General features: G+C 40.7%; 1 protein-coding gene across 1 annotated transcript in view; it reads left to right on the top strand.

The window, feature by feature from the left end:
- spag6 (sperm associated antigen 6) overlaps window positions 1–375 on the top strand; it is a 77,261-nt gene extending 76,886 nt beyond the window's left edge. Inside the window, exon 11 of the mRNA NM_001015976.2 lies at window positions 237–375. Coding sequence (NP_001015976.1) covers window positions 237–303 — 67 coding nt within the window. The 3' untranslated portion in view covers window positions 304–375. The remainder of the gene's footprint in view (window positions 1–236) is intronic.
- The last annotated feature ends 23,479 nt before the right edge of the window (window positions 376–23,854 follow it).

Raw genomic sequence — 23,854 nt, 5'->3', positions numbered from 1 at the left:
CCGGCAGTACAGGAGTAGAATGGGATAGGGTGTCACTTCCCCTTGAACTGCCACGGGGTTCCTCTGTAGAAGGTACATTTTAACAGAGGGTTAAATTGGCTGCTAAGAACAGTGACCCTAGTAACCAAACAGGGGATTAAATACCAAACTAGCAGCACTGCTTACAGCGCAAATGTATCAGCTCCATGTTGTGTTTGATTTCTGTAATGAAATAATTTTTCTCCTTTTCCCCTTAGATACTATTCTCCCGGATACTCCCAGTCACTTCTAGAAAGGGTGGATCACTACCAGCCAGTTATTTAACTCTGTCCCCTATTTATATCATTGTTATTATTGCTCACTTGGTTTGATATCAATAAAGAAATATTTGCCAAATGTCTGCTCCCTCCAGATGTTTTACTGCTTGTCTTCATTGTTTGATTCACATCAAATCCACATTTTATGTCACATTTTGAACAAACTGGCACAGAAAGACTAAATATGGAATGTATTGATTCTGATAATTCAGTTTAATCCTAGCTAATGAAGTAGTGCCTACCTTTCCTTCTAATTGGGAGAACATTGTTTCTCTGACAGCTTCAAAAAGCCTGGTCCATTATTTTTCAGCTTTTCAGCCCTGGGTTGTTTTATTATTTGTCTCAGAGCAATACCATCTGGGTTAGGAGTTGCCACTTTACTCATTCAGCTGTAGCAGGGCCGATAGAAGGAGCAAATATCTATATATATGTGTATAGGTTTTAGGCCTACTCGGCCCAGGTTATAATAAAAGTAATGAAAGTCATTCAAAGAGGTCAATCCAAGTGCCATTAAAATCATGTGAGTCGGTAGTGGGGACGATTTAACTGCCTATAGGGGGCAGCCTTTCCAAATCCGTCTTTCTCTATCTGCAGCTACCCCTGGTCAGCACCTGCAAATAGCAAACAAAAAATTCCTGTATAAGGGTAACACTGTCTCTTTATATCAGTTTGTATTATCTATTAGAAATGTCTTTTTTTCTACCTTCTTTTAGCAGCACCCAACATCCATTTATTATTAATATTATTATTATTATTATTATTATCATCATTGTTTAAGATGATATAGCTTTGTTTCCCACCCACAGAAGAGTGGTGGCTGTGGTGGCGCATTGCTGGAAATCCCCCATGTCCATACCTTGCATTCTGATCATAGCAGTAGCCACATTGGCCGCATCCTTTGGATGCTTCATGCACACGTGTTGGGATCCCCAGCCCATGGAAAGACTTTAGGGACATCACGCTGATCAGTTATGCCTTTAGGAAGCAATAAATAATATGTATGGGGACAGTTTTAGTGTAGGACCAAGAGTGCAGATTCACAGGGCCATTGGGGAATACATAAAAGATGGAAGAGTACAGAGAACACAATAAATGGAAGAACAATTGTTAGATTATTGAGGGATGTCTGTTCTGCAGCCCTTCAGCTGCTGTTGAAATGCGACCCCCAGATGTTGCTGGAGGATGCTGGGAGCTGTATCCAACCAAACCGAAGGATTGCAAGTTGGACATCACTGAATAATGCAATTTTCCCTCACCGACTTACCTACCTACCCCCCCTCCCCACAAGATAGGGACTTACTGCAAAGCATAGGAAAGTCTCCAGAGAAGCAGAAGTGAGTGTTCCTGAGTGGTCCCTGCCAGTCACGCCTCCTTTATCTACCAAAAGCCAGACCCCTAAACTCACTAAAGCCTTAGCTTCAGCAAAATGCATTATATGAATGGCCTTTATTTTATTTATAGTTGTTCAGCTGTTGCAGGACTACAACTCCCAGCACCCCATTGCCAGCTGGTCTGGCAGAATAAGGGACTGGGGGGCTGCTGAAGCAGTTAGGGGTTTTCTTGTGATTTTATTTAGCAAAATTGAATATTTCTCTAAGCAAATGTTGCAGGCCGCTTTTAATATCCTTCCCCTCTATTTCCTGCCCATGGTTTGTATCTGCCTGTCAGCACTTCACCCCCATCTGTCATACATTACAGGATTCTCCTCTTTAACTAATGTCCAGGCCCAGTTGACAAGTAGAGAAGCCCATTCAGATCTCAGATATCCCGGTTACATGGAGAGCCGCGATTACCCTGCTCAAGCCATTATGCCTTGCTGTGTTTCTCATTTGGGAGAGGCGGGGTAGCTGCTACTTGCACCCATTTTCTTCTGACCAAATCATTGCCCCTAGCAAAGACTCCCTAAGTCTTGCAGCACGTTTAGTCAATTCCGCTAATCAAATTCAGCAGCAACCATGCAAATTGTCAGGATTTCTACCATGGGAATAAACTGCATTTCATTTACAGGTTGGGGTCCAAAGACAGAAGAACTGGGGGTTTATAAGATGCCACCTTAAAGGCTACTAGCCGGAGCAAATAAGCAGCTTTCTAGTTGTAAATTGGTGGGGGGGGGGGGGGTGAGAAGGGGAATGGTACATAAGGGAGGCGCATGTGAGATAAAGGAAAATGCTGTGGAGCAGGTGGGGGCCGGCTCTTGGGGAATGGAAGGGCTGCTTGATTCATTGATTAAGTCTCCCAGCAGAGCAGATAGAGGCTGGCACATTAATAAGGGAAGAGAGGGAGGCCTGCAATAGGCACAGCACTCGCCTGAATATAAAAGGCAGCCAAGGATAAAATAGGGAGTGAGGTTTCAGCGCAGATAGGGAAAGGGCAGAAAGGTGCTTATCTGCTGGCCATTTCTAATAAAGCGCAGCCTCACTACTCAAAAGCGCCGACTTGCCTTTCTTCCTTTATTTGTATTTGTTTTGTTCTCGGCGGGGGGATTGAACCTTTGTCTTTGCATCTGGTTTCAAATGCTCCTATCATCTGTAATTATATTTCCTATCCCAGACTAGAGCATATGCTAGGCTCCCCTGCTCTATTCCCTATGTCTGTTTATAGGAAACAGAGAGGAATATGAAGAAAGACAGAGATATATATTTATTACATATAACCATGCAGTGAAGGTTTAATGTGTTCCAGATAAAGTGCTTTGGGCTTCCTGGGCACCGTGTCTGTATAATGTACAAGGATGCCCAGGGATAGTTTTCTTGCCCTGCACCTTTATTTATGTAGTCCTGTGCCATGATGTCATATTCAGGGGCCCTCATTAGCTGCAGGAATGTGCCATGATGTCATATTCAGGGGCCCTCATTAGCTGCAGGAATGTGCCATGATGTCATATTCAGGGGCCTTTATCTGCTGCAGTCTACAGCTCCCAGAAGGTTAGCAGGGGATGCTGGGAGCTGAAAGTCTTATTGACATTTATTTTTATATAATTTTAAAATGTCTGTTATTTGTATCTAGTATTTTTAGTTAAAGGAGCACTGCACATGCAGGGAATAACCCATTACATTTAGTGGTTTGGCCAATAGTAACCGTATGTCAGGTTGCAGCCCTACAGATTGCCGGCTGAGCTGCCGCCCTACCTGCTTAAAATTAACACATTAAATCAACATCTGCACTGGTTTCTGTGCAGCCCTGCATTATCCAAATTTGTCTTTCCATGTTATTCTGAGGATTATGATGACTCTTCTTCCAGATGTTGCTGAACTACAGCTATTACACTTGGGCATCTAGGTGAGCATCTGAAGAGGTCCTAACTTGGCCAGGCCTGCCCTGGGTTAAACTGCATCAGAAGTGGAAGAGTTAAACTGCAAGTCTCCCCCCATCAGTCTTCATCAATGGCTGCAGAGCCTGGAATAGCTGTGCTTGGGGTCAGAAGAGTGGGTTTTTACAGCTTTTCTGTCCCACTGAGCAAATGGAATGGAGTGGCAGTGCCCACAATGCCAGCCTTGCAACAACACCCCCCTTCCAGCAAGTGAACCCACACCCAATCCCTCCCACCAGAAGCATACCAACTAGCTGTTACCAACTAAACTACAACTCCCAGCAACCCCCAACAGCCTCTCATTGTGGGAGAAATTATCCAAACTGAGAAAAAGTTGCTGATGTGGGAAATTCACAAACCTGGAGTTAAATAAATAACTATAAATGTCCAAAACTTGTTGTGTAAAGAACATTATATTCAGGAGACTGACTCCAAGTCAGTGGATGTGATATTTCCATATGGTCCTGGCTGGATCCTAAGCAGAATATCTGACTTCTCCCACAGGATACACTGCTAACCACCATATATTTGGCTTATTTACAAATGCAATTGTGCGGTGCACTGATTTCGTTAAAAAATATACAATTTTTTATACACAAACATACATGATACCTGATTCCTGAGAGGAAACCATGATAGTCTGTTTCTGAGGGATCATTTCCCCCTCCCCCTCCTTTAGGCTGCAAGAGTCATTCATCCTCATCCTCACCTTGCTCCTTGTTTGAAGTGATCCACAGAATCTATACGCTGCCCACCATATTTCTTTCACTTTGTATTTCTCTCTGATGGTCGGCGCCATGCCACCTGCCTGCTCCACCACTGCTTCCCCCCCCCTTTCCCATTGAGTTTATTGCAAGAAATAACCCCTCCCATGGTTCACTTCCTCACATCTCATTGGCTGAACTGACTGAGAACGCGCCTTCTGCTTCCTGCACAGCTGGAGGAGATGTGGTGGGAGGAACACAGATTCCCTGAAAAACAGAGGGATTTTAAGTCCCAGAATCCATCACTTCAGCAGTGAGCAAGGCATGGGAAGGGTTAAAAGACTCTGCCAGCCTAAGGGGGTTTGGGAAATGGTTCTTCTGAGTCAGAGATTATATTGGTGCTCAGATAGTGTCTCTGCACATTTTTTGAAAGGCCTAAAACCGAATGTGCCCATGTCAGAAATTGAGTAGATTTCCCTCCCTACACCAAAATGTTGTTTTTTTTTATACTCCAGTACTCAAGTACCACAATTGTGCCGCGTGAACTCCATCATTCTGAATCTGATATTAGTAACATCATCAAAAAGTTCTTAAAAAAAAATACACCAATTGCAAGTTACCCAGTTCTGCCAAGAGGCGTGATTTATTAATGGCCCCCCAAATTCATAAATCTGGCACCTGAAATGGAAATCAAACATACGAAAGCACCGTATTCACACGGAATGGAGCGAGGCTTCTGTGAACGTGATGTTCAGTAAATGAGATTTTAATGCCAAATAAATGGTGACACCAGTGCAGTGAGCAGATGATGTCACTTCCGGCAGTGTGTGATGTCACCTCCATATGAGTGATGTCACACAGGTAGGCATGTCGCACAGCCTACCCCACTCACCCTCCCAGCCCCGGTGCGAGATTTCTGCAGAAACTTTCCAGCTGGGGGGATTTTTATTTATTTATTTTTAAGAAAATCTATTATTTCATTTCAGAGCTGAACATGGGGAAATAATGCGCAGAATGTGAGCAACCTCATCGTGTCTCCTCCATGCACTGCCTCTCAACTTTGCTCACCCGCTCTTCTAGGCCACCAGGGTTCGGCTCTATAGCGGTTTTGGTTGGGACGATTACATGTTCTGATCTCACTAGGCACACAAACAACCACTTTCATTTAACCCTTTGTATGCCATAGCTCAAAGAATGTACAGTGCTGACACAGAGGTACCAGGGCATCGGTGCCATAGATTTGCAAATCTACGGAGGATCATAAGTTGCCTGGCACAAGTTCCATATGTAAAAATGCTCTGACAACTACACCTCAGTTATACCAGTATTTACACCAAAATGTTCAGTGCCAGCAGTTTATATATGAAACAACAGAAGGTCTAGACTGGGCTCTGGCATTTCAAGTACACAGAGGCCCAAACAGCCCAATAAATAGTGACTGTCTATGGCATCTTACAGCAGCCCCTCTGGCATTTGCCAGAACCCACAGATTGCCAGTCCGGGCCTGAACAACAGTATAAAAAGTAGCACAACAACTGTAATGTTCTTATTTTCATCTATTTTTCGTGCAGGCTTTATAAAAAGCCCCTTGGAGCTGCAGCCCAGCAAAGGCTACAAATATACAGGGTTACTATCATACATTCACTTAGCTTATCCAACCAGTCTGTCGGCAGAATGAGTATGTGGTTGGTTGGGTAAGCGGTAAATACCTTGGTTGAACTGTCAGTGTGTGGGCAGGCCTGCAGCTGCCAGGGTTCACTGGGACTCTTAAAGTGAATGTCTGGAAGCTCTGGCTCGCTGGAAACACTTAGTCCCTAGCAAACTGCCCAGTCTGGAGAGACTGTGAGAACTGGAAAATGGGGAGGGGTATCCTTTTTTACTGCAGCCTGAAAGAAAGTACAAGTAAAACTTTTCCCTTTGCAGTTATGGGCTTTGCATGGGGAGAGATGGGAATTACTGGCTCCCACTCACATGGCGCTCAGTTGGTTGCACAGTTATCAGGAAAGGCAAAGTCTGTAGCACAATGCACTGGAGAAAGGCCAAACCTACAGGTTACCTGTCTTTGTACCTTCTAGGTCACCCTTGTTCCTGCTATAGATCTAGCTGGTTAGCAGGCCATCATTTTGCTGTTTTATGAAGTATAGATAAGGATGCACCAGCTGAAGTAGATAGGGTAGATAGGGTGGGCAACCACAGAAACAGAAGGGATATGAAGAACATTAACAGGGAAGAAGAAGAACAGAAAGTTGAGCAATAGTGGTTATTGCTGGAGGATCAAGAGACTAGAGGATTAGGGAGTGATTATTCTTCAGTTTCACTTTATCACAGGTTCTGATATGCAGCAATAAAAGTGATGGGAAGAGAGGACAGAAAAATTACCACCCTACTTCTTACACTTTTTGGGTGTCAAGAAAAGAATTGCTATGAAAACGCAACAGCAATTTCCCATAGTAATGATAATGATGTGACAACAGGGGCCCTGGAGGGTAGAGGACCCCGTGGGGGCCGAGGCAAATAAGATGTTCAGGTTTGGCTTTTTTCTATTTGGGAGAGACCCTGGTATAACAAATAGCAAGGAGGGAGGGTACCTCAGGATTCCAACTGTGAGCTTTCTATGTAATGGGCCCCCAGAAACCACTCCAGCCCCCCCTCGTGGCTCCTGCCCAAAAGGCTTTTTCCAGATAGATTCCATTGCTCTGATCCAATTTACTTTTGTTATCAGTGCCTGTAGACCTGGAATCTGTGATTGTTTTCAATGTGCTGCAAGGAGGGACTTTGCTGTAGTACAAATGTGGGTGGCCAATTTGCAGGATTGTTTTGAGTTGACCATAAGCAATATCTATGATTGTGAAAAATATTTATTCCTTGATGTTTCAGGGGTGCAAAAATCATTTTGTTGCGGGGCCCAGAAACTTATAACAGGTAAGAGCAAAAATGCAAATGTAATTTTATCTTATCACCTGTCCACACAGTGCTAAAGGCTGATGTCCCATGGAGAGATTCAGTCGCCTGCAATAGATCCCTAGCTAAACCGGGGTAGATGGTGCCTAACTGAACTGCAGCCACAGACTGGTTTCTGTGTTATTCAACCTACCAAGACACTGTGAATAATTACCTTATAAATGGACAAGTTATTGAGTTACATTAATCCAACCAACAAATGCATGTTGGCTAGTCAGGTTTTCTGTATTGGGTAATACTGGTGCAATCATTTTAAAAGCGTATTAAATCTCAGATCACAATTATTTGCCTAACGACCAAATGATATGAGCAAAGCAGTGTGTGTGGGTGTATGTATGTGTGTGTGTGTGTATGTGTGGGTGTGTGTGTGTTTGTGTGTGTGTGGTTGGTGCACAGAAGGCATTGCTTTCATACACAGCCTCATACACAAATCAATACAGAGCAAAGCTGTACATATTTTACTGTAACCCTGTGTCTGTGCGGGTTCCCTCCCACACTCCAAAAACATACAGGCAGGTTACTTAATCAACCATAGTGTATGTGTGGCTGCGATAAGGACTTTAGATTGTAAGCTCCACTGGGGCAGGGACTGATGGGAATGATGTATAATTTCTGTAAAGCGATGTGGAATATAATGACGCTATACAAATAAGGTATAATAAAATTGAATGCTTTGCAGACAAAAATTACAATTAATGAATCAATTGCAATTGCATTGGGTGATATCCATAACCTGAACACAGACTGATTGATTTGATCTTTTTTAGGGCTGGCTGGCGCTACAGTAAAGTTGGCTATACCCATTCAGATTTTAGTCTTTTTCCAACGAATGTGTACTAACATTCAGATTGAAATTGTAGGATAAAGCCCTAAAAATAACAAATCAGAGGATGTTCTGAACATAAAATAATTGGCAGACACTAATAATCTGCTAATTATTTGCCTTGCATTGTAGGTCCCCCAAGGATATAATCAGATACACAATACATGCACAGATCTTTGCTAACCTCTCCGATTGACTAAACAACTGACCGCCATGGTATGACAATGAACAGGATTCAGAGCCCACACATTTCGTACGATTATATCGGTGCCTATATGGGCAGCTTAAAGCTGCACTCACAGGCAAATTGCTCCTCTCACAATCACAATGTATATTGTAGCACTCGGCTAATGTTGACGTCAGGGGAAATCGTTTCACCAAACCTGATATAGTGATGATTCCCAAACTGATCCTCGTTAAGTTCTTTACTTTTTTAATTCTGTTCACCTTCTGAAAATCCCCGTGCAGCAGCAGCTAAAGTTACAGCGCATTTTCATTCCTGTTGACAAGTGATTATGTAGCGACATCCTTGTGGTCAATTTAGTCTAATTAATTACAGCAAACACCCTGCCAAGACATTTTTTTTTTTTAAATGAAAATGTAACGTGATCCCCTTTGTGAGCTCGCAATGAGTGCAATATTCTAATTGCTCACTGATTATGAAATATGTGCCCTGTAATTTGCCGGAGCAGAATAGGCTTCCCAGTTCTTAGGTTTCTATATTTTCTAAACATATATGTATGTATGTATGTATGTATGTATAACTTTATTTATAAAGCGCCACAAGGGTACGCAGCGCTGTATAATCTTACAGAATACAAAATTACACACAGGGAGGACAAGTGATATAATAAATAAATACAATAAATATATATAAATACACAGGGAATAAGTGCCATGTGGTATGAGACACAGTAGGAAGGAGGTCCCTGCCCCATAGAGCTTACAATCTAAGTAGAGCTTACAATCTTACAAGCCTTTTAAACAGTTTAATTGTTGTGAGGTTTTAATCGCATTTTAGGTGATCCTCCAGGCAAATAAAAGGAAAACAGGCTGTAGATGTCTGCTACTAAGAATGATAAAATCAGTTGGGGAGTTATTTTTGATACATAAAGCCATTTTGTTACCCATGAATCGTATGTGCAACCTGACATACTGTATATAGTGCTCATGCCTATATGCTTTAGGGAATTGCTTTAATACACAGGACCTGTAATCCAGAATGCTTGGGACTTGGTGTTTTCCAGATAAGGGGTCTTTGTGTAATTTGGATCTCTATTCTTTAAGTCTGCTTAAAAATCTTTTAAACACTGAATAAACCTAATAGGTTTGTTGTGCTTCTAATCAGGATTAATTATATTGTATTTAGGGTCAAGTATAAGGTACTGTTTTATTATTACAGAGAAAAATAAAATATGTTTTAAAATTTGTAATTATTTGATGAAACTGGAGTCTATGGGAGATGACCTTCTTATAATTTGGAATTTTTTCGATCATGGGTTTCTGGATAACAGATCCCATACCTCTTCTGTATATATGTGTATAGGTATCAGATCCCTTATCCGGAAACCCATTATCCAGAAAGCTCCAAATTACGGAAAGCCTGTCTCCCATAGACTCCATTTTAATCAAATAATTCAGACTTTTAAAAATGATTTCCTTTTTCTCTGTAGTAATAAAACAATACCTTGTAATGAATCCCAATTTAGATATAAATAATCCTTATTGGATGCAAAACAATCCTATTGGGGTTAGTTAATGTTTTATTGATTTTTTAGTAGACTTAAGGTATGGAAATCCAAATTACGGAAAGACCCCTTATCTGGAATACCCTTGGTCCCAAGCATTCTGGATATACTGGGTCAAATACCTGTATATATCTTTTGGTGAAACTGCATTTAGTGTTCTTTGCTGTTAGGAAGGGAACAGAGAAACTACTAGAATAAAATGCATTATATGATAGGAAGACTGCATTTATTTAATAGAAAGAGCAGATTTAGCAGAAAATCCAGGCTAGGGTATATGTTTATTTATGCAATGCATTCAGTTTGGGGTGTTACATTATCCTCTAGCTACAGCTAGAACTAAGAATACTCCTTTGTTCCATCAAACGTCCCTGAATTTGATGGGGAAGAAAGGAGTCTGAAAAGGGAGAAACCTTTAATGTGCTTGAAATTTGGCAAAGAAATATGTAATTGGTTCAAGCTTTACGGATAAACCCATTAACCTGTATAACCGCCTACACCAAGGGCAATATTTACAAAGTAGCATGGGAATGTTCAGCATCAAGGAGTAATTACGACTTCAGTGGGAACGGAATATTGATTTATGTATCGGGAGACCCCCTCCCATGCAGGATTTGACTGATTTTCATGGTTTGGAAAGCCCAGGCAATTTCTCAGTAAAATGTGCTGCTGGCCATATTGGCACGTGAATCTGCAAAACAATGAATTTGTTTAATAACTGCACCTATCAGCAGTCTGATCTTCTCCAGGGAAGTCCCCAATGCAGAGATATTTATATAATATAATATATATATTATATTGAGATTTCACTCGGAGAATAAAAGAGGCAGAACATTTAACTACAAAAAAGGAAAATAATTAAAAGAATTATTTTATTCAAATTGACATTTTTGTGGAAATCTTGAGGTAATGTGTAAGCTGTAGGTTTAATAGATTGATGTGCTTTTAGTATATATACATAATAATTGATTCTTTAGCTTTACATTTACTATCACAAACCTGAGGCCTGTATTTACCAAGATCAAAGTGGACATTGTGTTTAGATCCTTTTTCTTTCCATCCATCTTTGCAACACAAGGCCCTGTTTTCAAAGGAAAAAAAGGTAAATAGAAAGAAAGATTTTCCAATAAATCTGCACATAATTAGTCACCTTTTAGCTTGTGCTCATGTTGCTCTGGGTTTCATCTGGTTTAATGGGTGCTGCCTGCACTGCCTTTTAAGGGATGCAGCATATTTGATCATAATTAAGAAAAAAAAAATTCAGGTCAAAAAAAGAAAAATTATTTAAAAAAAATAGAAAGCAGATTTATATTTGTGTCCCTTTGCAAAGAAAGAAAACACCACTGTGCTTAAGCCCTACAGAGCAATTGCTGGTAACACTATTGTCTTCATTTCTTGGGCAGCTACAGAATATATTTAATATTTTAAATAAGAAAAAAACGTATTTTATTTTGTCATTTTTTTCAATTACATATCATAATCGTGATTTCAGGCTGCCGTGATCTAGATAGAGGCTAAATATTAGGCTGTGAATGATAAAAATAGAATGATATAAAACTGACATTGCTAATCTGCCTTAAAAGTTGAATGTTTGATGTGTATATTTGGATGTCAGATGGTACAGTGTTTAGAACTTGTGTAAATGGTTATGTTTGCCCTTGGGCTATCACAGTTACATGGCAGTCGTCTTTCCTTTGGCCAAACTCCAGGCTTACACTTTAATAGAAGAAACAACAGCTAAAGATCTGTTTGCACTTATGGATTTTAGTAGATAAAATTAGAGATGCAAAAGAACATCTGAAGATCTGGACAAAATAAGAAACTCAATACTAATATTCGCATTTGGTCTCAATTTTGGAAAAGATTAAAAAATGTTTTCTGGTCAAATGGAGACAAGAACTCATTTTGTTTAGAATCTGGAGCAAAATAATACCTTCATTCTCAAAAATGTCCTAACATTTATCATGCTTTTTTTTACTTTATCTGACCCATCAGCTGTTGGTCGGCTAGAGTCCCCGCAATCATCAGCTGCAGGGTTGCTCCCCCCCCGGCCCCTGTGTAATTGTTGTAACTGCTCAAACAGCAGCCTGTGTTTCTGCAACAGCTGAAGCAAAACCCTATTTACAAAACATCACAAACTGCAAATCAGTCAAAACTGTTTTGAAAAAGTTCTCAATTCTCCCCTGCTGCTCCCTTATTATTATTTTATTTATTATATTTGCTATGTGGTTGAACCTGCAACATTTTTTTTCTAATTTTCTCCATTAATTTTAACTAAAATTCCCATGAAACATTCACATGGTTTTTCCCACCTCAGACATGACAAACTCTCAGCCTTCCTCCTCCTTTACCCTACAACCCCCCCCCCCCAACCATTCCCTAATTCAAACTGACGGGGGCCTAGAAGATGTTGCAACTCTGCTCAATAGCTACTAAATAAATGAACAGTAACACAATGTTAAAGAAACACTACAATCCGCAAATGTAGTGTTTTTGCCTAAAATCAATGTGAAATGTTTGGGAATATTAGGTTTTAGATTTACGGGTGAATAATGTACTTTATTTTAGCATCTTAAATGTGCTAAGTCTCCTTGCTCTCATTCATAAACCAACACTTTTGGCTTAGATTCCAGCTAACACAGTATTCATACTACAGTGGTTGGAGATCCTTCCTGAAGACCTTACATTTAAATCACTGTAGGATTTTAAGCTTTAAACAGGATTAATTAGCAGAGTGAGCCGCATAAGAAAGCTTAGCTCGCCACAGGAAACAACTCCACATCAGTTTTAGTACATGACATTTTATCAGCATTAAGTACATTCAGTAACAGAAAAATGAATAAACAATGAAACAGACATATTTTAAAAAGGATAACTTGGGCTGATAATATTCGCTGGTAATAAGTGTCTTGCTGGAATATCTACTGATCTTGGAAGGCAGCATTCCTGCCAGTTGTGTGCTAGGTTTATATGAAAATACTGATTAAAAGCATGGAATACAATTGAATGATTAGGAAAATAACCATAAATGCTAAAATGTGGCCAAGAAGCTGTGTGTAGAGGCAGTGGGATAGGCACCATGCTGTGTCCTATAGGTCCCTGGGGAACATTATTAAATTTAATATAGTGCAGTTTAATAAAAAAATAAACCTCCTTTTAAAGATATATACAGTAAATCATACCTAGATGGTCTTAAGGAGAACACTCAGCCTGTACGATTGTATTTGTAAAATATTCCTTAGCTCATGCTACAGTCCCAGTAACATTTATATTTAAACACCCACATATTCAGCAGTACCACATTTTGGCCAATGAAATAACAGGTGCAGCGCAATTTGTTCCACTCCTAGTCACCCATAGAGCAATGCTGGAAACAAATAATCTCTTTGGGTTGCTATACCTGGGAAATATCTTGCATCTATAGACATCAAAGGGTAAGATTCCCTGTGTGAGAATGTCTGCAAACTACAGGATGAAATTGACACATGGACTATGAAATATTTGTAAAGGCCTTGACCAAATGTATGTAGTCACTCTGGACCCCAGATAGTGTTGCATCGCTGAAAGTATGACATTTGTTAGGTTCCAGGCCTGGGCCCTTCCAACAGTCACAGTCAGGGACAGAACCATCTGTTATTAGGAAGGGCCCTCTTTTATTTGACTTTTGTCCTTAATATGAATGTTTTTTGGTGATAGAAATGTATGTAACGAGAATGCAGACAGCTGCCAGAATTCAGGAGAAGGTTATGCATAACTGTAATGCCCCATACCTCGAGGAAAGAATTTAGACCTGTAAAACAATAAAGCGACTGTGCACAGAAATCTGTCCCAGAATGGGTTAACTGTTTGTGTTCATGATGAGACTCACGTACTGAGGAAGTGATCCAACATGCAGGACAAGATCCAGCTCTGCTTATACTCACTGCTGCATTTCATGATTCGAATGGCAAAAGTGACACAATGAATTTTCCAAACGAGACATTGCCTTTAGGCCTTGTAACGGCACACAGCCCTTGGAGCTGCCCACTGGCTAAAAGCCAGGGTATATGAACCCACCAGTCAGGAGAAATAAAGGCCAGGTCATGCCAGGGACATACAGCATTGCAGTATTTGTATCCTACTGTAAGCAATGTCGCCTCTAAGCTCCACGCTCATGCGCACACACACAAATTTTGAAACCAGAGCACACAATAAACTGTGGTGCGCACAAAGAATGTTGTTTGAAAACACATGCAACTGCAGCTTCAATCCTACCCAACATCTACTCAACAAATTACGTTAATAAATGAATAATTTGTGTTTCTCAGTTTCTGAGCATATCTATGAGTGGCCAGAGAGCATATTTGAAATCAAACCCCCAATCATTCAGGAAATACAGATCTACACTTATGTAGTAAAGGGAGTATGTATTTGTATATTGTTCTTTAATTACTTCAAGTGAATGGTAAGTAATTATAACCACCATCACTTTCTTAATTATATAAAACATTTGTAGAGTCCAGCGATTGTTTTTATTGCTCAACCAACTTGCAGTATATACACAAATATGGCACCTTCCCCATCTTCACTCTTACATGCACTAGCACCCCTTTAATGTGTAGAAGCCCAACCCTTTTGAAGGTAGCTGGAAGGAGAATGTATATGTTTAAGGATAGAGGTTTTTCTAACCTACCAGTCAAACAGTAAATGTCACAGTTCCCTCACAAGTAAGTGCATCTCATAGGCCACTGTGTGATTTTCATCATTCCCACCATCCTATCACTGTACATTATTATTATTATTATTATTAACATTTATTTATAAAGCGCCAACATATTCCGCAGCGCTGTACAATAGGTGGGTTTCATACATTGGACATACAGAATAACATATAAAGCAATCAATAATCGATACAAGAGGTGAAGAGAGCCCTGCCCAAAAGAGCTTACAATCTACAAGGAGAAAGGGTTGAGGCACAAGGTGTGGGTTATCTATTCATGTGCAGCTGAGATCACACCAGAGCGAATGGACCCACAACTTGGTAAAATCACAGCAAGATAATCTCAAATATAAATTTAAACAGATTCAAATTTTTGGTAATGTATCAATCAAAAAATTTAAAAAAAAGTAAATGAACCAATTAGCCAATAAAATCTGGTAAACTTTGATAGAAGTGAATGAGAGGGGTATTTTCAACATTCAAGCTATTTTATAATTCAAGTTTTTTAAAAATGAATTTTTAAAAGTGGCTGGAACAATGTGCTTTTTTTAATGTAAGCTATCAAAAAAAGAAAAATGATTTATTCGTATCTGAATTTCAAGAAACTCAAATTTGAAAACTGATATATTGGCCTGTCCAGCTTAATAGTCACTCCATTTTAAATCTGACGTTTTAAGATTAAAAAATGGGGAAATATCAACAAGTTCTCTAAGAAAAAAAAAGGCAGTTTATATAGGCCCAATTTTTAAGCGCTAAGTATGCGTGTTTCCAGTATTTTTAGGTCAGGAATTGATAATTACATATATAGCCACATTGCCATTATATATATGTAAGAGTCCAATATAAATCTGGTGCCTTTTTCCTAAAACAAATATTTTCCTTATAATGTTAGGTTGGACCTGGTATTTAATTATTTGTTCAAAAAAAGGTTTTAAAGTTTAATGAATTGGAAGAAAGGGAGAGAGAAAGGCCACTTCTGCCCAAAGTGATATTAACATCAAATGGTTTAGTGAATGGAGGTTATTATCCCAGAAATAATAACTCCCAATTTTAAATGTTACACCAGCAGTAATTTTTACTCCTCCTTAGTAAGTCTGTTAATAACGTGTTTTCCTTTGCAATCTGATTAGAGGGGCATCTCTGCTACATTTGAGCTGCCACAATGCAGGGGCTACAAACGAACGAGATCCAAATTGACCGTGTGGTTTTTTACTGTTTGGTCCAGTTTTCTTCTTGGAGGTATTTTGACCGTGTGGTTAGCCCAACTGAAAGACAGTTTTTATATTATTTAAAATGAATTTTGCCTTCATGTCTGCATTGTGTCTCTCCCATGCCACTAACAACTGCCAAGACTTTATAATAACATAAAAACAGAAATGTCTACAGACAGGGCAAGATGGATCTCCGCAAAAAACATCACCAAACCAATGCAAGATACATTCACCTCAAATAGGTTCCATTAACAAACCAAAAAATTGCAATCATGTTTACTAAGGGAAATTCAGCTTTTGTTTAAAAAAACAATATATAAAATAATACACACTCATGCTGCACTTTAAAAATCATGTTTATTTGTGTGTAAAATTCTGGCATAAAGAAGAGGCGCTGATTTAGATAAACAGCTTTATACATGGCTGCTTACACCAAAAAATTCTATATTCATTAATTAGAGCTCATCGTCTTCCCTTCTCAAGCCCTGCACAGGAAAAGACAATGTGAGAGATGTTTTGGGGAAATAAAATAGGGCCCATTAACATGACACAGAGAGGGATTTTTTGCCACCAGGAAATCATCATTCACATATAGTTTGCAGAGTGGAAGGTAATTGTTTTATTCTGGATAGGGGTCTGTGTCTGTCGGGAATCTGTTGTTAGCCAGTCCCTGAAATGCCGCCACAATAGCCACTGATTTTTCAGTATAAAATGCAGCAGTCAATATTGTGCAGGGCCTGACTGGGAGCCACATTTTTCAAGAAATCAAGAAACAAAATTAATTAAAAGTATGATTAGGGTGTATTTATCAAAGGACATCCAGTATATTACAGCATAAATTGATATTTACCAACAAAAAATATTTATTAAGATTATTGTCTCCTGGGGACTCTGTGAGACTGTGGTAAAGAGAGAAGTGATATCTGCTGAGGGTATAAATGATATATCTCCTATATATGCAATATATATATATCAATACATCCTAGCGTGTGTGACTGTATATATATATATATATGTGTATATATATATATATATATATATATAGGAGGAAGGGGAAAGCAGCAGTTTAGTGTTGGACATCTCTGATTTATGTCATTACATCCCCTCAGATATGGAAATGGTGGTGCTAGTAACACAACAGCACGGCGGCCAGCAAGGTATATTGGGGCAGGAAGAGCAGACTACGTTGGTGCTACTGCTTAGAGCCTGGCTGGCCCCGCTCAGAGGCCGAGGGTTACACTAGACAGAAGGTGCAGGCAGCTATCGCGCCTAACAAAGCGCCCCTTGTCACTGGGAGGCAGGGAAACAGAGCACCAAGCCACCACTCCGCGCATGCGCACACCCCGCCGCTTTCTGCCAGTCACACAGCAGCGTTTGCTTTCCCTCACAGCCCCGCCAAATGCGCGCAATCTCTCCCCTGCCTCCGCCCCCCGCTGCGCCTGCGTCCAATAAAAAGGGGAGCAGAGAATGGGCGGAAAGATGTAGCATAGTATGCGTGTAGGTTCCAGTACAGTTATGTGGCACAATGGCAGCAATAGCTTGAATGATTGTGAATCAATACCTGCAGCCCACCGGGCCTTCCCCATCTATAACTCTTGGAACTATTCTTAGAAACCTTTCAAAAACTAGTGTAACTGGGGTTCAAGGTTCTGGAATTAGCTGCAGAGAAGTAGCAGCCTGTCCTACTCAGTAACTACTAGCCCCTTATTTTCCTATTCCATTATCATTGGATGGGAAGCACCACGTAAAGGGAGCAGCACAGGTCTGGACTGGGATGCAAGATAGTCCCTGGCAACTCATACACAGAGACCCAAACAGCCCCCCCAGCCCAACTGTCTGGCACCTTACAGCAGCCCCTCTGGCATTTGCCTGAGCCCACAGGTTGCCAGTCTGGGCCTGGAGCAGCATGTGACCCGCAGCTCAGTATATCCCTCATTTCTGCCCCTACTTTACAAACCCATAACCCCCTTTATACCCTTAGGCATTATATCCCTACCTTTTGCCCCTGCAGTTAAATTTGCCACAATATTTCACCCTAATAAGAGTCCCCACCACCAGTGACAACTGCTGTTTGCTTCCCCACTTCTGCTTCAGTTGCACCCATGGCATGCACCTCTCCTGCTCCGACTTTATTGCCCTTAGGCTCACAGCTCATGAGGGGTACCCTCTGCCACAGTGTTTCCACCCACGCCGCCATGCTCTCACGCTTCTCTACACCAGCACCATACAGTGGCCTCCTCAGGTTGTGGAGCACAGATACTCCCATACACAATTTACCTGTTGGGGCTAAGGACTTGAGTTACAGTGCAGCCCTTGCTTTAGTACTGGTGGGGCATGTTCCATAGGGTCCCTGCTGTTGTTTAACTACAGCTCTCTCATTCAACCCCCATCCCTTTTAGTCAGTTGCTGCAGGTAGTTGTATCTATCTATAGTACTTCCATTCTACTTGATCTGCAACTCTATGGGGTTAATTATGTACAAGGACCAAGACAGCTGCTCTTACTTTACAGAAAGCTTTGGCAAATAGCAAAGCATAAATAATAGCCCTTCCCTCAGTGCCTAAGTCCCATGCTTGGCCTCTTGGCCCTTGGATCCCACATGGCCTGGCCATGGCCAAGGTTAGCAGATCACTTGAACATTCAGGGACACCTCTAATAACTGTACTAATTGTCCTGGCTATGGGCAAACACAGCCAAAGGGGACTATTTATTAAGGTGTGAAATGATTTATGTGCAAAAACATCATAAAAGTGCGTGAAATAAATAGCGTTATTTACAAGGCTAAGATTCCAGTGCTATATTGATATGTTCATCAACATCACTTTATAGCTGTAATTTCTGACATTATTTACACCCCCTCAGACATGGTGTAACCAGTTCAAGGAAGTGAAAATAGTTCAGACAGCAGAAATATTCCAGAGAAAGCAGCAGCATATAAAATAGTGGCTGCCCATTCTACACAGCAGTTTAATGTGACTGGTTTTACACTAGGCTACACAATAAATTCAGTACACATCTTGATAAATATAGCATCTTGATAAATATAGCAGAATTTTTGAGGTGCTGCTCAGCATTAAGATGGAGCTGCATTATGTAGTTGATCATTCTTCAAGTGTTATAAATTTTACCCCCCCCCCCATAAAAGCAAGTTGTCATGTGACGGTCCACTATGGAGAACTCAGGCCTCAGGGTCCACCTTCTGTAAAAGTTATTTTGTAGCAAATGAGTGTTTATAAGCAGATTGATGGGAGAGACTGTGGGTGCCCCTGGGGCAAGTGTCACCCCATCAATGCAAACTCTGCAGCTGAATGACTGGCGCCTCAGCTCCCTTCCATTCCGTTCTGCAGCAGGTTTGCGGCGCACATGTGATTAAGAGGCTGCATTTGCGCCTCGCTAACAGCACGGCTTCAGCCCAGGCCTGACACACAGCGGCGCTCAGCAGCAGCCATTTTCTCTCAGCTCCTTCCCTGCTGCACAGAAATGGAGATCCCTGGCGCACTCACAGCAGGCACAATGGCACTCTCACTGCCGGCCAGCCCGCCCCTCCACACTGCCCCCTTCCGGCCGTACAGCCTTATTATTCTACTCTCCATATATCAGAGCGGTCAGTGACCGCTGAACTGCTCGCAGCTCTGTGTATAGAGATACATGCGTATGAAAAGGGGTTAAAATGGCAGCGCAGTCGCCCCCAGACAATTTTTGCCGCAACTACAATTATCAGACCCTCCTCCGACCTCTTGTGCTGGGTGTTATGCAGCGGGGAATTGTAACTATGGGGGTATTCCTGTCCCGCATTGTACCCACACTGATTCCTTCCTGCCCTACATCTAATTAGTCTGATTCCCCACTGCCCGTACTGCTCTGTTCAGGTATAAACCCCTCTCTAGAACCCTAGAAATGATCACTAGAATCCACATCTCTAGAAACGATGAGGAACTAGAATCCCGCTCTAGAAGTGATAATGAACTAGCACCCACCGGAACTCTAGAAATTATTAGAAAATAACAACCCTCTCCATTAATGATTATTAACTAGAATATTTAACTTAACTTTTATTAACTTTTAAAATGAATACTGTTTTACAACAATATTAGTGATCATGAATTACATTCACCCTTTATATAAATTATTAGGAACTACCCCCCCCCCCCCCAGGTTCAACATAAGAGAATCTCCGCTTACTAAAAGTGATCATGAACCAGAATCCCTCCTTTCTAGAAACGATCCGGAACAGAATCCTGTACCCTCTAGGAATGATAATGAACTAAAAAATCCATTCTCTCTAGAAATATTCAGAATTTAGAATCCCCTACTCATAAACCAGAACCCCCCCTCTCCCCTACTCACTAAATATGATCATAAACCAGAACCCCCCCTCTCCCCTACTCACTAAATATGATCATAAACCAGAACCCCCCTCTCCCCTACTCACTAAATATGATCATAAACCAGAACCTCCCCTCTCCCCTACTCACTAAATATGATCATAAACCAGAACCCCCCCTCTCCCCTACTCACTAAATATGATCATAAACCAGAACCTCCCCTCTCCCCTACTCACTAAATATGATCATAAACCATAACCCCCCCTCTCCCCTACTCACTAAATATGATCATAAACCAGAACCCCCCCCTCTCCCCTACTCACTAAATATGATCATAAACCAGAACCCCCCCTCTCCCCTACTCACTAAATATGATCATAAACCAGAACCCCCCCTCTCCCCTACTCACTAAATATGATCATAAACCACAACCCCCCCTCTCCCCTATTCACTAAATATGATCATAAACCAGAACCCCCCCTCTTCCCTACTCACTAAATATGATCATAAACCAGAACCCCCCCTCTCCCCTACTCACTAAATATGATCATAAACCAGAACCCCCCCTCTCCCCTACTCACTAAATATGATCATAAACCAGAACCCCCCCTCTCCCCTACTCACTAAATATGATCATAAACCAGAACCCCCCCTCTCCCCTACTCACTAAATATGATCATAAACCAGAACCCCCCCTCTCCCCTACTCACTAAATATGATCATAAACCAGAACCCCCCCTCTCCCCTACTCACTAAATATGATCATAAACCAGAACCCCTCTCCTATAGCAATATTCATGAGCTACCATTCTACCTAAAATGCTCAGAATCTAGAACCCTCCTTTATAGAACTGACTAGGGGCTGGAATCGGGCAGTTGAGTGTCTCGTAAATCCTTGAATAATCTTGAAAAATAAATAAATCAACGATACAGAGGGAGAGAAAGACAGAAGGAAAAAAGATATAAAGACATGTCGATAATTAAAAAGGCACAGTACATAGAATGCATTAGCAGAAAACAGTTAAAGTAAGAATTAAATTGTCCTTAATATTTCATTGCTACAGATTATACGCATTGCAGCACCCCCATAACTCTCCTTTTCTCTTTAGTTTTTTTTGGGTCATGGCAGCTGAATGGCACCGGCTTTCGCAAAGCTTACAGACAATCGCATGCGTCAGTTATATGTAGTATTTTACATTTAGGTATAGTGAGGGGAAATCGCTTTTTTTCATGCTGTCTTTTTCTGTTAGAAACAAAAACAAATTAGTAGAACCTTAAAATTATCCATAAATTGTACTGACGTAATCAGGCAGTGAAACAGTTACCGAAAAATCCAGTATTGTAGACTTAAGTCGCCTCTAAGCGCAAACACTGATAAACCTCCTGCGCCCCCTGCCGGTCTCGGTTGGAACTGCGCTCCTATGCCAAAGACGCCTTTATATTGAGACGCTGTTTCGGGGTGTGGGACGCTCGCCTCTGTCGCTGCTTTCTGTCGTTCGTCCGTAGCAGGATAACTCCGAAGGCAGGTGAACGAACTGCAACGAACCCTAATGTGTTTAGAAATATTAATTCTGCTCTTTTCTGGAAAATGTCATTTTCTTCTTTTTTTCTACTTTCTTTTTATGTTGTTTCTTTTGAACTCGATTTTACCAAATTGTATGAAAATGAATCCTGTAATGCCCTTTATCACTATATTTTATAAAATCCATCCTCTGGCAGTGCGACACTATACAGAATCAGCTCCAATTCTCACTGGCAGATCGCAGAGATATTTAACACCGTGAATTGATATAAAGAAACAACTTGTGGCATCAGGATTCTGCTTTAACTACTGAACAATTACATTTAAAGTATTTATTTCTTGCATCTCAGTTAAAATTGTGCGATTTTAATAACTACCATTGCCCATTCTCATGTTTTGTTCAAATAATTCTGAAGCCATTATAAATCAGATATTATATATATTTAGTGAGATGGAACATCACTTTCCCTTTCACACAGAAAAACAATATGTACATTTATAATTTATAATTATATAAATCATTTATTTCGATTATTTATTAGATTTTATTTAGATTATTTGATTAATTTGTAAATGAAACGGCTGCAGATTCATTTTACAAATAAAACCTATAGATGTAACAACCCTATCTTCCCACTGTATGGGTGCATGAACCACAAATGACAGTTGACCCCAATGGATCACCGAATACTAAAACATTTGTGTTGGTTATTTGCAAACGGACCTACAATAACCTGTATGGCAGCTTTCAGAGCTAAAGGCAGTTTGTTTCTATGTAACAAACACAGTTGTACAGAATAAGGGGCGGGGGCATCCTGCAAATAGGTGTTAGTTTACTCCAGGGGTGAAACCAGTGTTGACTAATCCCTTATTATCTCTAAGCCATATCCTAATTAATTGCTATGGCTGATAACTAAATAAGACCAGAGAAAAACTGACCCAGTTTTGTGAATTCACCATAATATTGCACTATGTGTGTGTATAAAGCTCTTTTTATAGTTTAACTCCCCCTGCAAGTAAGGTGCATAGCTGTGTCTATTTTCTGCTACCTTAATGTGAGGTTTATAGTTCTACACAGCTTTATAACTGGACAATATAAATGATGCTTTTCTGGACATTTGTCCATCTAGGTAGTAGTTGCTCAGCTATAGCCCCCATACAAAGAGACCCAACAGGAGGATTTCTGCCGCCCAAGGGTTTTATGGAGTAGTGAATTGGGCCCTAAATCACTAAATGAATTTATTGTTGTAACAGCTTGAAGAAAGTGAATTTACTTATTGAAAAGTCACAGCTGATTGTGTTTGCACTCCTGGTACTCATGGCTGTACGTTTACATAGTAGGGGAGGTTACAAAAGATCCGGAAGAAGGTCTACAGTGTCTGTAGTTGGACTCAAAGGAAGGGAAAACATGCCTTCCTGATTCCAAGAAAGCAGCTGGACCTGCCGCTCAATAAACTTTGTAATATCAGACCCAGAGGTTTCTCCTTTGCTAAAAAGCCAACCCTTTTTTGAAGCTGTCTAATGTATCTGCCGACAGAACCACTTGAATAGCTAGAAGTGGGGAGTTCAGCCCACTGCAAGTTCACCAAGATAGGTGTTGGGGTTATACTGTAAGAACCCTACCTTGTTTAGCAATACGACCCAGTAGTACCCTGATAAAGTATTTATAGCTTTCACTATTAAAAACCTTTTTCCTAGCGACTCACGGGTAATGCATTATATATACCTGCACCCACCCTATATCTGACACTATCAGACAAACCGCAGGTTTCAGACTGACCCATGCATCATCATCCTAATCTGAATTAATACCCTCACATCTGCTGGAAGGATCTACTCTTGTCTTGTTCTATGGCAGAAGGTTCCAGGTGCACATTCAGGGCAAATGGGAGGCAAAACAGATGCATTTATTATTGTTGGTAAATGTAGGAGTAATTTTATAAAGTGTCACAGCCTATTTGTCCCATAATAAAAGTGGCTTGCAAGGTGGGCACAAAGGCGTGTGGCAAGCTGAACACCTTTAAGTCTCAGTAGAGTGCACAGTCCCGTTGGGTGCTCTAATAAGCATACGTGGGTAACTTTATAGGAACAGTGATTTTAGTGCTAAAGCCCTTGCTGAACTTCAAGCCCCAACCCAGCCAACAATCATGATTAAAGCACAATCTATTGCTCTGTATAGCACTTTCTGCTAATATAATCTCATATATGTAATGTGCTGCCTGCCCTGTTCCTTTCATATTCCCACTACTAAAGGAATGA

Source organism: Xenopus tropicalis, chromosome 6 (genome assembly GCF_000004195.4).
Source record: "Xenopus tropicalis strain Nigerian chromosome 6, UCB_Xtro_10.0, whole genome shotgun sequence".
In the NCBI taxonomy this organism is placed as follows: domain Eukaryota; kingdom Metazoa; phylum Chordata; class Amphibia; order Anura; family Pipidae; genus Xenopus; species Xenopus tropicalis.
This window is presented reverse-complemented; position numbering and strand designations above follow the sequence as displayed.